General features: G+C 41.3%; 1 protein-coding gene across 1 annotated transcript in view; it reads right to left on the bottom strand.

Annotated features, from left to right (window-relative positions):
- The window catches only part of ANKFY1 (ankyrin repeat and FYVE domain containing 1), a 423330-nt gene that overhangs the window by 335953 nt on the left and 73133 nt on the right, over positions 1-14244 (bottom strand). Inside the window, exon 3 of the mRNA XM_053707500.1 lies at positions 324-442. Coding sequence (XP_053563475.1) covers positions 324-442 — 119 coding nt within the window. The remainder of the gene's footprint in view (positions 1-323; positions 443-14244) is intronic.

Below are 14244 nucleotides of genomic sequence, written 5' to 3'. Positions count from 1 at the left end.
TTCACAACCTGGGTTGTCCTTGCTGACTGGTGGATAAAAGCTGTCCAGGGTCTGAACCAAAAATTGGCTGGCTCCTTAGCTTAGATGCCTTCTTTTTCAAATAAAGATAGCAAGAGAACAAAGAAAATTGATAATAGGAGTAAATTAGAAAGTTGCTTAAAGTTGTATGCTCTATCTGAATCATGAAATATTTTTTTGGGTTTAGTATCACTTTAACAAATGGTTAATTCAGCACATGTTACAGTGGTTACAAGGAAACTTTCATATATAATATAAATAAAGAAATGCTTAAAAACCTGATTAAAAAAATGTGCCTTACTCACCTGAAAGGTCTAACTCTTTTGTTGATGCCAAGTTGGTCAGGCTCCAAACCTCACTTCTTGCAGCCAATACAAATTTGTGTGCATTGATGCTTTGATCTCCAACCTTTATGTTTATATCACTGAAGAAAAAGAAGCACATTAGGCATATGAGTGCAGTACCCAAAGCTTTCTATAACACATCAGTAGGTATTTAATTCATCAGGAACTGGTTTGGATTCAGGCAGAAATGCGTATGTATGCATTTACTATGTAATTTTGATGGGCAGAAATCCCTTTGTTTCCAAATTTGTGTAAGCCTAGAATATAATTGAAAAGGCTTAATGACATTTTATTCAGAGAATTTAGCCCAATTTATTTTTTGTTTGTTAAAAAGTGTTGATGTTGCATTGCAGTTACAGATTCTTATGACCCTTTTGGATTAGCGAAGACCAAAAAGACTGATGAATCCATGGTGCAAAAAAGCCATGGGGGCCCATTTATCAAGCTCCGGATGGAGCTTGAGGGCCCGTGTTTCTAAAGACCGCTGCTCCATAACCCTGTCCGCCTGCTCTGAGCAGGCGGACAGACATCGCCGCAATTCAACCCGATCGAGTACGATCGGGTTGATTGACAAATCTGCAGGGGGCGGCGTTGCACCAGCAGCTCACAAGAGCTACTGGTGCAATGCTAAATATGAAGAGCGTATTGCTCTCCGCATTCAGCGAGGTCTGTCGGGTAAGGTCCGCCAGACCTTTGATAAATATCTCCCATGGTTTCCAAAATAGAATTCTGGAGCATATTTTTTTTTTAAATAATTTCCTAGCTCCTAAAAAAATTATATGGCTAGTTTCTCAGTATTCTGGGAGAATTCTAAGTTTCAAGTACAACCTGGAATAAAAGCAAAATAATGGTAAAAATGAGGTCTTTCAATATTATAATTGCTTTATAGAAGACTCAGTTTGTGGGTGCTGGCCATATGCCAGGCTTTAACTTTTGCCTTTGCAATAGTGAGGGATAGTATTATTTTTTTGAGTTTGGATGCATACTGGCAAACTCTGCACTACCTGAAGAATTTCTTCAGCCATATGCTAAACATGTATTAAAATACGTGTTTTCTGCTGTTATAGAGGAGTTCAAGGAGTCTTACTATCCTTTGATTTGGAGTTCAACCTAAATGTTATGAAATATGGGAGCCAAACAACAATTTGCTCTTGGACAAGAACATGGACAAGGATTTTCATCCTTGAAAAAGCTAGGAGGTGAAAAGTACATCGGAGGCGCAGCATCATACGTCACAAAATCATACAGCTGAACCAATACATCCGTTAAACAGAACAGCCCGAGAGTGCACCAATTATTTTATGATTAAGATACATTTAGTCACCAATCAGCAAACGCTACCCAGGTTCAGAACCAAAAATGGGCCGGCTCCTTAGCTTTACATTCCAGCTTTTCAAATAAAGATACCAAGAGAAGAAAACAGAATTTATGTTTACCTGATAAATTACTTTCTCCAACGGTGTGTCCGGTCCACGGCGTCATCCTTACTTGTGGGATATTCTCTTCCCCAACAGGAAATGTCAAAGAGCCCAGCAAAGCTGGTCACATGATCCCTCCTAGGCTCCGCCTACCCCAGTCATTCGACCGACGTTAAGGAGGAATATTTGCATAGGAGAAACCATATGGTACCGTGGTGACTGTAGTTAAGAAAATAAATTATCAGACCTGATTAAAAAAACCAGGGCGGGCCGTGGACCGGACACACCGTTGGAGAAAGTAATTTATCAGGTAAACATAAATTCTGTTTTCTCCAACATAGGTGTGTCCGGTCCACGGCGTCATCCTTACTTGTGGGAACCAATACCAAAGCTTTAGGACATGGATGAAGGGAGGGAGCAAATCAGGTCACCTAAATGGAAGGCACCACGGCTTGCAAAACCTTTCTCCCAAAAATAGCCTCAGAAGAAGCAAAAGTATCAAACTTGTAAAATTTGGTAAAAGTGTGCAGTGAAGACCAAGTCGCTGCCCTACATATCTGATCAACAGAAGCCTCGTTCTTGAAGGCCCATGTGGAAGCCACAGCCCTAGTGGAATGAGCTGTGATTCTTTCGGGAGGCTGCCGTCCGGCAGTCTCGTAAGCCAATCTGATGATGCTTTTAATCCAAAAAGAAAGAGAGGTAGAAGTTGCTTTTTGACCTCTCCTTTTACCGGAATAAACAACAAACAAGGAAGATGTTTGTCTAAAATCCTTTGTAGCATCTAAATAGAATTTTAGAGCGCGAACAACATCCAAATTGTGCAACAATCGTTCCTTCTTTGAAACTGGTTTCGGACACAGAGAAGGTACGATAATCTCCTGGTTAATGTTTTTGTTAGAAACAACTTTTGGAAGAAAACCAGGTTTAGTACGTAAAACCACCTTATCTGCATGGAACACCAGATAAGGAGGAGAACACTGCAGAGCAGATAATTCTGAAACTCTTCTAGCAGAAGAAATTGCAACTAAAAACAAAACTTTCCAAGATAATAACTTAATATCAACGGAATGTAAGGGTTCAAACGGAACCCCCTGAAGAACTGAAAGAACCAAATTGAGACTCCAAGGAGGAGTCAAAGGTTTGTAAACAGGCTTAATTCTAACCAGAGCCTGAACAAAGGCTTGAACATCTGGCACAGCTGCCAGCTTTTTGTGAAGTAACACAGACAAGGCAGAAATCTGTCCCTTCAGGGAACTTGCAGATAATCCTTTTTCCAATCCTTCTTGAAGGAGGGATAGAAACCTAGGAATCTTAACCTTGTCCCAAGGGAATCCTTTAGATTCACACCAACAGATATATTTTTTCCAAATTTTGTGGTAAATCTTTCTAGTTACAGGCTTTCTGGCCTGAACAAGAGTATCGATAACAGAATCTGAGAACCCTCGCTTCGATAAGATCAAGCGTTCAATCTCCAAGCAGTCAGCTGGAGTGAAACCAGATTCGGATGTTCGAACGGACCCTGAACAAGAAGGTCTCGTCTCAAAGGTAGCTTCCAAGGTGGAGCCGATGACATATTCACCAGATCTGCATACCAAGTCCTGCGTGGCCACGCAGGAGCTATCAAGATCACCGACGCCCTCTCCTGATTGATCCTGGCTACCAGCCTGGGGATGAGAGGAAACGGCGGGAACACATAAGCTAGTTTGAAGGTCCAAGGTGCTACTAGTGCATCCACTAGAGCCGCCTTGGGATCCCTGGATCTGGACCCGTAGCAAGGAACTTTGAAGTTCTGACGAGAGGCCATCAGATCCATGTCTGGAATGCCCCACAGCTGAGTGACTTGGGCAAAGATTTCCGGATGGAGTTCCCACTCCCCCGGATGCAATGTCTGACGACTCAGAAAATCCGCTTCCCAATTTTCCACTCCTGGGATGTGGATAGCAGACAGGTGGCAGGAGTGAGACTCCGCCCATAGAATGATTTTGGTCACTTCTTCCATCGCTAGGGAACTCCTTGTTCCCCCCTGATGGTTGATGTACGCAACAGTTGTCATGTTGTCTGATTGAAACCGTATGAACTTGGCCCTCGCTAGCTGAGGCCAAGCCTTGAGAGCATTGAATATCGCTCTCAGTTCCAGAATATTTATCGGTAGAAGAGATTCTTCCCGAGACCAAAGACCCTGAGCTTTCAGGGATCCCCAGACCGCGCCCCAGCCCATCAGACTGGCGTCGGTCGTGACAATGACCCACTCTGGTCTGCGGAATGTCATCCCTTGTGACAGGTTGTCCAGGGACAGCCACCAACGGAGTGAGTCTCTGGTCCTCTGATTTACTTGTATCTTCGGAGACAAGTCTGTATAGTCCCCATTCCACTGACTGAGCATGCACAGTTGTAATGGTCTTAGATGAATGCGCGCAAAAGGAACTATGTCCATTGCCGCTACCATCAACCCGATCACTTCCATGCACTGAGCTATGGAAGGAAGAGGAACGGAATGAAGTATCCGACAAGAGTCTAGAAGTTTTGTTTTTCTGGCCTCTGTCAGGAAAATCCTCATTTCTAAGGAGTCTATTATTGTTCCCAAGAAGGGAACCCTTGTTGACGGAGATAGAGAACTCTTTTCCACGTTCACTTTCCATCCGTGAGATCTGAGAAAGGCCAGGACAATGTCCGTGTGAGCCTTTGCTTGAGGAAGGGACGACGCTTGAATCAGAATGTCGTCCAAGTAAGGTACTACAGCAATGCCCCTTGGTCTTAGCACAGCTAGAAGGGACCCTAGTACATTTGTGAAAACCCTTGGAGCAGTGGCTAATCCGAAAGGAAGCGCCACGAACTGGTAATGTTTGTCCAGGAATGCGAACCTTAGGAACCGATGATGTTCCTTGTGGATAGGAATATGTAGATACGCATCCTTTAAATCCACCGTGGTCATGAATTGACCTTCCTGGATGGAAGGAAGAATAGTTCGAATGGTTTCCATCTTGAACGATGGAACCTTGAGAAACTTGTTTAAGATCTTGAGATCTAAGATTGGTCTGAACGTTCCCTCTTTTTTGGGAACTATGAACAGATTGGAGTAGAACCCCATCCCTTGTTCTCTTAATGGAACAGGATGAATCACTCCCATTTTTAACAGGTCTTCTACACAATGTAAGAATGCCTGTCTTTTTATGTGGTCTGAAGACAACTGAGACCTGTGGAACCTCCCCCTTGGGGGAAGTCCCTTGAATTCCAGAAGATAACCTTGGGAGACTATTTCTAGCGCCCAAGGATCCAGAACATCTCTTGCCCAAGCCTGAGCGAAGAGAGAGAGTCTGCCCCCCACCAGATCCGGTCCCGGATCGGGGGCCAACATTTCATGCTGTCTTGGTAGCAGTGGCAGGTTTCTTGGCCTGCTTTCCCTTGTTCCAGCCTTGCATTGGTCTCCAAGCTGGCTTGGCTTGAGAAGTATTACCCTCTTGCTTAGAGGACGTAGCACTTTGGGTTGGTCCGTTTCTACGAAAGGGACGAAAATTAGGTTTATTTTTTGCCTTGAAAGGCCGATCCTGAGGAAGGGCGTGGCCCTTACCCCCAGTGATATCAGAGATAATCTCTTTCAAGTCAGGGCCAAACAGCGTTTTCCCCTTGAAAGGAATGTTAAGTAGCTTGTTCTTGGAAGACGCATCAGCCGACCAAGATTTCAACCAAAGCGCTCTGCGCGCCACAATAGCAAACCCTGAATTCTTAGCCGCTAACCTAGCCAATTGCAAAGTGGCGTCTAGGGTGAAAGAATTAGCCAATTTGAGAGCATTGATTCTGTCCATAATCTCCTCATAAGGAGGAGAATCACTATCGACCGCCTTTATCAGCTCATCAAACCAGAAACATGCGGCTGTAGCGACAGGGACAATGCATGAAATTGGTTGTAGAAGGTAACCCTGCTGAACAAACATTTTCTTAAGCAAACCTTCTAATTTTTTATCCATAGGATCTTTGAAAGCACAACTATCCTCTATGGGTATAGTGGTGCGTTTGTTTAAAGTGGAAACCGCTCCCTCGACCTTGGGGACTGTCTGCCATAAGTCCTTTCTGGGGTCGACCATAGGAAACAATTTTTTAAATATGGGGGGAGGGATGAAAGGAATACCGGGCCTTTCCCATTCTTTATTAACAATGTCCGCCACCCGCTTGGGTATAGGAAAAGCTTCTGGGAGCCCCGGCACCTCTAGGAACTTGTCCATTTTACATAGTTTCTCTGGGATGACCAACTTGTCACAATCATCCAGAGTGGATAATACCTCCTTAAGCAGAATGCGGAGATGTTCCAACTTAAATTTAAATGCAATCACATCAGGTTCAGCTTGTTGAGAAATGTTCCCTGAATCAGTAATTTCTCCCTCAGACAAAACCTCCCTGGCCCCATCAGACTGGGTTAGGGGCCCTTCAGAAATATTATTATCAGCGTCGTCATGCTCTTCAGTATCTAAAACAGAGCAATCGCGCTTACGCTGATAAGTGTTCATTTTGGCTAAAATGTTTTTGACAGAATTATCCATTACAGCCGTTAATTGTTGCATAGTAAGGAGTATTGGCGCGCTAGATGTACTAGGGGCCTCCTGAGTGGGCAAGACTCGTGTAGACGAAGGAGGGAATGATGCAGTACCATGCTTACTCCCCTCACTTGAGGAATCATCTTGGGCATCATTGTCATTGTCACATAAATCACATTTATTTAAATGAATAGGAATTCTGGCTTCCCCACATTCAGAACACAGTCTATCTGGTAGTTCAGACATGTTAAACAGGCATAAACTTGATAACAAAGTACAAAAAACGTTTTAAAATAAAACCGTTACTGTCACTTTAAATTTTAAACTGAACACACTTTATTACTGCAATTGCGAAAAAACATGAAGGAATTGTTCAAAATTCACCAAATTTTCACCACAGTGTCTTAAAGCCTTAAAAGTATTGCACACCAAATTTGGAAGCTTTAACCCTTAAAATAACGGAACCGGAGCCGTTTTGAACTTTAACCCCTTTACAGTCCCTGGTATCTGCTTTGCTGAGACCCAACCAAGCCCAAAGGGGAATACGATACCAAATGACGCCTTCAGAAAGCCTTTTCTAAGTATCAGAGCTCCTCTCACATGCGACTGCATGCCATGCCTCTCAAAAACAAGTGCGCCACACCGGCGCGAAAATGAGGCTCTGCCTATGCTTTGGGAAAGCCCCTAAGAATAAGGTGTCTAAAACAGTGCCTGCCGATATTATTATATCAAAATACCCAGATAAAATGATTCCTCAAGGCTAAATATGTGTTAATAATGAATCGATTTAGCCCAGAAAAAGTCTACAGTCTTAATAAGCCCTTGTGAAGCCCTTATTTACGATCGTAATAAACATGGCTTACCGGATCCCATAGGGAAAATGACAGCTTCGAGCATTACATCGTCTTGTTAGAATGTGTCATACCTCAAGCAGCAAGAGACTGCTCACTGTTCCCCCAACTGAAGTTAATTGCTCTCAACAGTCCTGTGTGGAACAGCCATGGATTTTAGTCACGGTTGCTAAAATCATTTTCCTCATACAAACAGAAATCTTCATCTCTTTTCTGTTTCTGAGTAAATAGTACATGCCAGCACTATTTCAAAATAACAAACTCTTGATTGAATAATAAAAACTACAGTTAAACACTAAAAAACTCTAAGCCATCTCCGTGGAGATGTTGCCTGTACAACGGCAAAGAGAATGACTGGGGTAGGCGGAGCCTAGGAGGGATCATGTGACCAGCTTTGCTGGGCTCTTTGCCATTTCCTGTTGGGGAAGAGAATATCCCACAAGTAAGGATGACGCCGTGGACCGGACACACCTATGTTGGAGAAAAATTGATAATAGGAGTGAATTAAAAAAGTTGCTTAATATTCCATGGTCTGTCCGAATCATGAAAGAAAAAAAATTGAGTTTCATATCCTTTTAAGAACTTCATGAGAAAGTAAATATGAACACTGCTATTGTTAGTAAATCACTCTGCAGTGTAAACTAAATTATAAATCTTCTTTTTCTAAGTAGCCAAATTTCTTTAAAGTAACACTACTTTTACTTCCTTATGTTAAAACCTGTACATTTATCTCTATGACTATTGTTTTGTTGTACTCCCTGTTCTATTCTAACTTGTTTTATGAAATCTCTAAATCTCATCATCACAACATAATTAATTTCACATACTTACAATTAACACAGGGATAATGGGAGTTAAATAGCATCTGAACGCTATATCAGTGGTCAAAGAGATCATTTTAAGAGATGTTGGGATCTATTTATGATGTTAAGATGCACGTGCATTGACTAATCACATAAGAATTTTTAAGAGTAATCAATGAAAACAAACATCAAACGCCATGATAAACTTAATTTAAAATTGTTTAAATGGCAACCTTTCAAATTTGTATGCGCAGGAAACAAAATGTAAATTGACAAAATAAAAATGCAAATTCAGCATTCCTGTACTTCCTGAGATTAAGACCTTAATGCTTCCGGAATCGCATGACAGGAACTAAAACGGGAAAGCAACTAGTGTACAGATTTTAGTGCTAAGAATATTTTGTTTAGCAACATTAATTCCAGATATACAGTATACGAAATAACTTAAGCATTTATTTTATATGCTTCATTCAACAACTCACAACTTTAATTCTTAAAGGGATAGGAAACTCAAAAAACATAAATTATGCTTACCTGATAATTTCATTTCCATCTGTATGGGAAGAGTCCACAGCTGCATTCCTTACTTGTGGGAAATACTGAACCTGGCCACCAGGAGGAGGCAAAGACACCCCAGCCAAAGGCTTAAAGGGCCATAATACCCAAATGTTTAAACACTTGAAAGTGATGCAGCATAGCTGTAAAAAGCTGACTAGAAAATATCTCCTGAACATCTCTATGTAAAAAAGAAAGATATTTTACCTCAAAAGTTCCTCAGTAGCCACCTCCCATTGTAAAGGATTTCTAAGCAGCATTTTAGTGTGTCTGTCCTGGGACAGCTGAAAGGATGAGCCTCGTGAACTCTCATATTATTTCACCAATCAGTTAAAGGAAGCTTACTATGAAATCTCATGAGAGTTAAGTCAAATCTCATGAGATCACAGTAAGAGTTCATGACCTCAGCACTGCTGATGCTGATTGGCTGCTGTTCATTTCTTAATTATTTTTTTTTTTTACCTGCAGCTGGGAGCAGGTGAAGTATAACTTTTTACCCAGAAATTACTCTGCTGAGCTGAGGAGATTGTGAGGTAAAATATCTTCCTTTTTTACATAGAAATGCTCAGGTGATATTTTCCTGTCAGCTTTTACAGTTACTTTTGCAGTTGCTTTTACTGCATCAGTTTCAAGTGATTTAGCATATGAGTATTATGTCCCTTTAAATACCTCCCCCACTTCCTCATAACCCCAGTCATTCTGCCGAGGGAACAAGGAACAGTAGAAAAAAATATCAGGTTGAAAAAGGTGCCAGAAGAAAAAAATTCAAATTTAGAGTCGCCCATCGGAGAACACCAGTGGGAGCTGTGGACTCTTCCCATACAGATGGAAATTAAATTATCAGGTAAGCATAATTTATGTTTTCCATCTTAATATGGGAAGAGTCCACAGCTGCATTCCTTACTTGTGGGAAACATATACCCAAGCTCTAGAGTACACGGAATGCTAACGGGAGGGAAAAAAGAGAGGCAGCACCATAGCCTGCAAAACCTTTCTCCCGAAGGCTGCTTCAGCAGAAGCAAAACCATCAAACTTGTAAAATTTTGGAATAAGTATGTAAGGAGAACCAGATAGCCACCTTACAAATCTGATCCACAGAGGCCTCATTTTTAAAGGCCCAAGAGGAAAATACTGCTCTCGTAGAATGAGCCGTAATCCTCAGAGGAGGCTTATGTCCCGCCGTTTCTATGCTAAAAGGATGACACTCCTCAGACAAAAAGATAAGGAAGTTGAAGAGGCCTTCTGACCCCTATGCTTCCCGGAAAAGAGGACAGAGAAAGCGGATAGTCTAAATTCCTTTGTGGCCCGAAGATAGAACTTCAAAGCACAAACCACAACCAGAAATACGTTGTAAACGTTCCTTCGACGAAGAAGGATTAAGACATAAGAAAGGAACCACAATCTCTTGATTGATGTTGCGAATTGACAACCTTAGGAAGAAACCTAACTTGGTTAGTAGTACAGCCTTATCGGCATGAAAAGCCAGATAAGGAGGGGTGCATTGCAAGGCAGCAATCACATATACTCTGCGCGCAGAAGCAATAGCCAGTAGAAAAGGAACCTTCCAAGACAACAATTTAATGTCTATTCCATGCATAGGCTCCAATGGAGCCCGTTGCAAAACCTTAAAGGGAAAATGAACCCAATTTTTTTCTTTCATGATTCAGATAGAGCATGCAATTTTAAGCAACTTTCTAATTTACTCCTATTATCAATTTTTCTTTGTTCTCTTGCTATCTTTATTTGTAAAAGAAGGCATCTAAGCTATTTGTTTGGTTCAGTACCATGGAAAGCACTTGTTTATTGGTGGATAAATTTATCTACCAATCAGCAAGAACAACCCAGGTTGTTCACCAAAAATGGGCTGGCATCTAAACATACATTTTTGCATTTCAAATAAAGATACCAAGAGAATGAAGAAAATTTGATAATAGGAGTAAATTAGAAAGTTGCTTAAAATTAAAAAATAAGAAAAATTTTGGGTTCAGTGTCCCTTTAAGGACAAGATTTAAACTCAAAGGAGGAGAATTAGATCTAAACACAGGTCTGATCCCAGCAGAGCCTTAACAAATGGCAGTACATCTGAAAGCTCTGCAAACCTCTTATGCAGTAACACAGAGAGGGCCGAAAACTGTCCCTTCAGGGGACTTGCAGAAAAGCCCTTCTCCAGTTAATCCTGGAGAACAGAATAAGTAGTTCATCCACACCTTATGATAGATGCGACGAGCAACCAGCTTACGAGCTTGAATAAGAGTAAAAATAACTCTCTCAGAAAACCCTCTCTTGGCTAGGACTAAGTGTTCAATCACCACGCAGTCAGCCTCAGAGAATCTAGTCATTGAAGGAGCAGTCAGTATCACTGACGCCTGCTTGACTCGAGCCACTACACTAGGAAGTAGTGGTAATGGTCGGAAAGGATAAATTCGATTGAACCTCCAAGGCACCGCTAATGCATCTGTAAGCTCCGCCTGAGGATCCCTGTACCTCGACCCCTATCTGGGTAGCTTGGTATTGAGATGTTATAAGATCTTCCTCTTGCAAATCTCTGCAAACATTCGGGATGGAGAGACCATTCTCCCGGATGAAAGGATTGTATGCTGAGGAATCCCCTTCCCAGTTGTCCACACCTGAAATGTGGATCGCTGACAGCGAACAAATGCGGGTCTCCCCCACACCAGAATCCGAGATACTTCTCTCAAAACTAGGTAGCTTCTTGTTCCCCCCTGATGGTTGATGTAAGCCACGAGGATATATTGTTTGATTGGAATCTGATTAACTGGGATGAACCCAGCAGAGGTCAAGTCTTTAGAGCATTGTATATTGCCCGAAGATCCAAAATGAGATCAGGAGGGAGCTTTACCTCCTGAGACCAGATGCCCTGTGCCTTCCTGGCACCCGAAACGGCTCCCCATCCTGCCAGACTCGCAACCGTAGTCACAATCACCCAGGATGGTCTTGAGACAGACGTCCCTCAGGACAAGTGATCCGGACAAAATCACTAAGAGAGCGAGTCTCCCGATTGGTTGTCCAGAGAAATCTGCTGAGACAGAGCCGAATGATTGGCGTTCCACTAGTTCAGCATGCGCAGTTGCAACAGTCTGAGGTGAAACCTGGCAAAGGAAATAATGTCCAAGCTGGACACCATGAAACCAATCACCTCCATACACCGAGCCACAGATGGCCTTAAAGAGATCTGGAGGGCAAGACATGTTGAAGCTAGCTTGCAACATCTCTGGTCTGTTAGAAATATTCTCATGTCTATGGAGACTATTATAGTACCCGATAATTCTACCCTGGTACTTGATACAAGAGAACTCTCTCTAGATTATCTGCCATCCTCACATGGTGCACAATGCAGGACTGTCCCTGCTATGAGAAAGCGCGCCAAGCATGTAAGCTGCATGGCTCTCAAAGTGAAAGTGAAACCTGTATATTCCATAACAGCCTATGAGCCCATAACAACTCACACATAAAGCAGCATAAAATCAAATAAACATATAAGATTATTCCCCCCTGTTCGATAATCCCCCTAAGGAGATATTAACCCTTGATTCTATACAGATAAAATTATTCCCCCCTGTTCGATAATCCCCCTAAGGAGATATTAACCCTTGATTCTATACAGAGAAAAGGAGTCACACTGTGACCTTGTCTTCTTGGGTTACCATACATATATAAAATATGAAACAATCTTACCAGAATCTGCGCAGTGGAACAGGAACACGGCCCTCCAAGTGTGACAGATAGTAGCATCGCTTCTGACATGGAGTTGAGTGAAGAAAGCAGGCAGCGAAACTCGTTAACGCTGATTGCCTATGGAGCTGTTAAAATGAGTCGGGATGGTTTTGCAGAAAGACTCTCCCTGCATCTCTGGATTCTGTCATTCATGCTCTCACTGAGAGGCTGACAGGACTACTTAAAACTCCAGTCCCATCTCGCGGAGTACTACCCTCCATAAGAGACTACTCTGAAATCTTCTAACACTTTTCTGCCAACATTTGTGGCGAAAGGCAAAGAATGACTTGGGTTATGAGGAAGTTGGGGAGGCATTTAAGCCTTTGGCTGGGGTGTCTTTGCCTCCTCCTGGTGGCCAGGTTCAGTATTTCCCACAAGTAAGGAATGCAGCTGTGGACTCTTCCCATATTAAGATGGAAATTTTCTTTTATGATTTAGATAGAACATACAATTATAAACAACTTTCCAATTTACTTCAATTATCATATTTTCTTCATTCTCTTGTTATCCATTGCTGAAGGAACAGGATTGCACTACAGGCAGGAAGCAGCACACATCTAGTTAGCCAATCACAAGAGACAAATGTGTGCAGGCACCAATTAGCAGCAGCTCCCACTGGTGTATATGATATGTGCGTATTCTTTTTCAACAAGGGATACTAAGAGAACGAAGCACATTTGAAAATAGAAGGGAATTTAAAAGCGTCTTAAAATGACATGCGCTATCGGAATCATGCAAGTTTAATTTTGACTTTCCTATCCCTTTAATATTAAGCACATCAAAAAAGTATTTTTTTTTTTTAAATTAATATATCATTCCCATAAGTCAAAAAATCTCTAAATATAGTGTGTCAGAATTTTCAATAAAATTGAAATAATGCATATACTATTGAGGTTGTAATACATACAAAATAAAGAAACATTTGTCATGTATTAATTTATTTGTAGTCAATTACATGTAAAACAAATGACAACCAAAACCTTCATAAAACCTTTGTATGCCTTTAAAAAACTAGATTAGATTTTTACACCTAATAATAATGACTTGATTGTCAAGGAAGCAAAACATAGAGATGTTAAGTAGTATGATGCTTTTTAGCGCTGCAGAATCTGTTGGCGCTTTACAAATACCTGATAATAATAATAAAGGGTAGTATACACTAGTAATAAAGCCCCTCAACAGGTTTAGTGTAATGAGACCTGGTTAATAGCAATAACATAATTTATGTAAGAACTTACCTGATAAATTCATTTCTTTCATATTGGCAAGAGTCCATGAACTAGTGACATATGGAATATACAATCCTACCAGGAGGGGCAAAGTTTCCCAAACCTCAAAATGCCTATAAATACACCCCTCACCACACCCACAATTCAGTTTAACGAATAGCTAAGTAGTGGGTTGAAAAAGAAAGGAGTAAAAAGTATCAACAAAAGAATTTGGAAATAATTGTGCTTTATACAAAAAAAATCATAACCACCACAAAAAAGGGTGGGCCTCATGGACTCTTGCCAATATGAAAGAAATGAATTAACCAGGTAAGCTCTTACATAAATTATGTTTTCTTTCATGTAATTGGCAAGAGTCCATGAGCTAGTGACATATGGGATAGAAATAACCAAGATGTTGAACTCCACACAAGAGTCACTATAGAGGGAGGGATAACATAATAACAGCCATTTTCCGCTGAGAAAATTAAATCCACAACCAAAAAAAATTAGTTTTTCTCATAAATGAAAGAAAAAAAACTTAAAACATAAGCAGAGGAATCAAACAAACAGCTGCCTGAAGAACTTTTCTACCAAAAACTACTTCCGAACAAGCAAATACATCAAAACGGTAGAATTTAGTAAATGTATGCAAAGAACACCAAGTTGCTGCTTTGCAAATCTGATCAACTAAAGCTTCATTCTTAAATGCCCACGACGTGGAGACTGATCTAGTAGAATGATTCTCTGAGGCGGGGCCTGACCCGACTCCAAATAAGCGTA

This window comes from Bombina bombina, chromosome 3 (genome assembly GCF_027579735.1).
Source record: "Bombina bombina isolate aBomBom1 chromosome 3, aBomBom1.pri, whole genome shotgun sequence".
Taxonomy (NCBI): domain Eukaryota; kingdom Metazoa; phylum Chordata; class Amphibia; order Anura; family Bombinatoridae; genus Bombina; species Bombina bombina.
The sequence above is the reverse complement of the archived record's forward strand: the minus strand, read 5'-3'. Positions and strand labels throughout refer to the sequence as shown.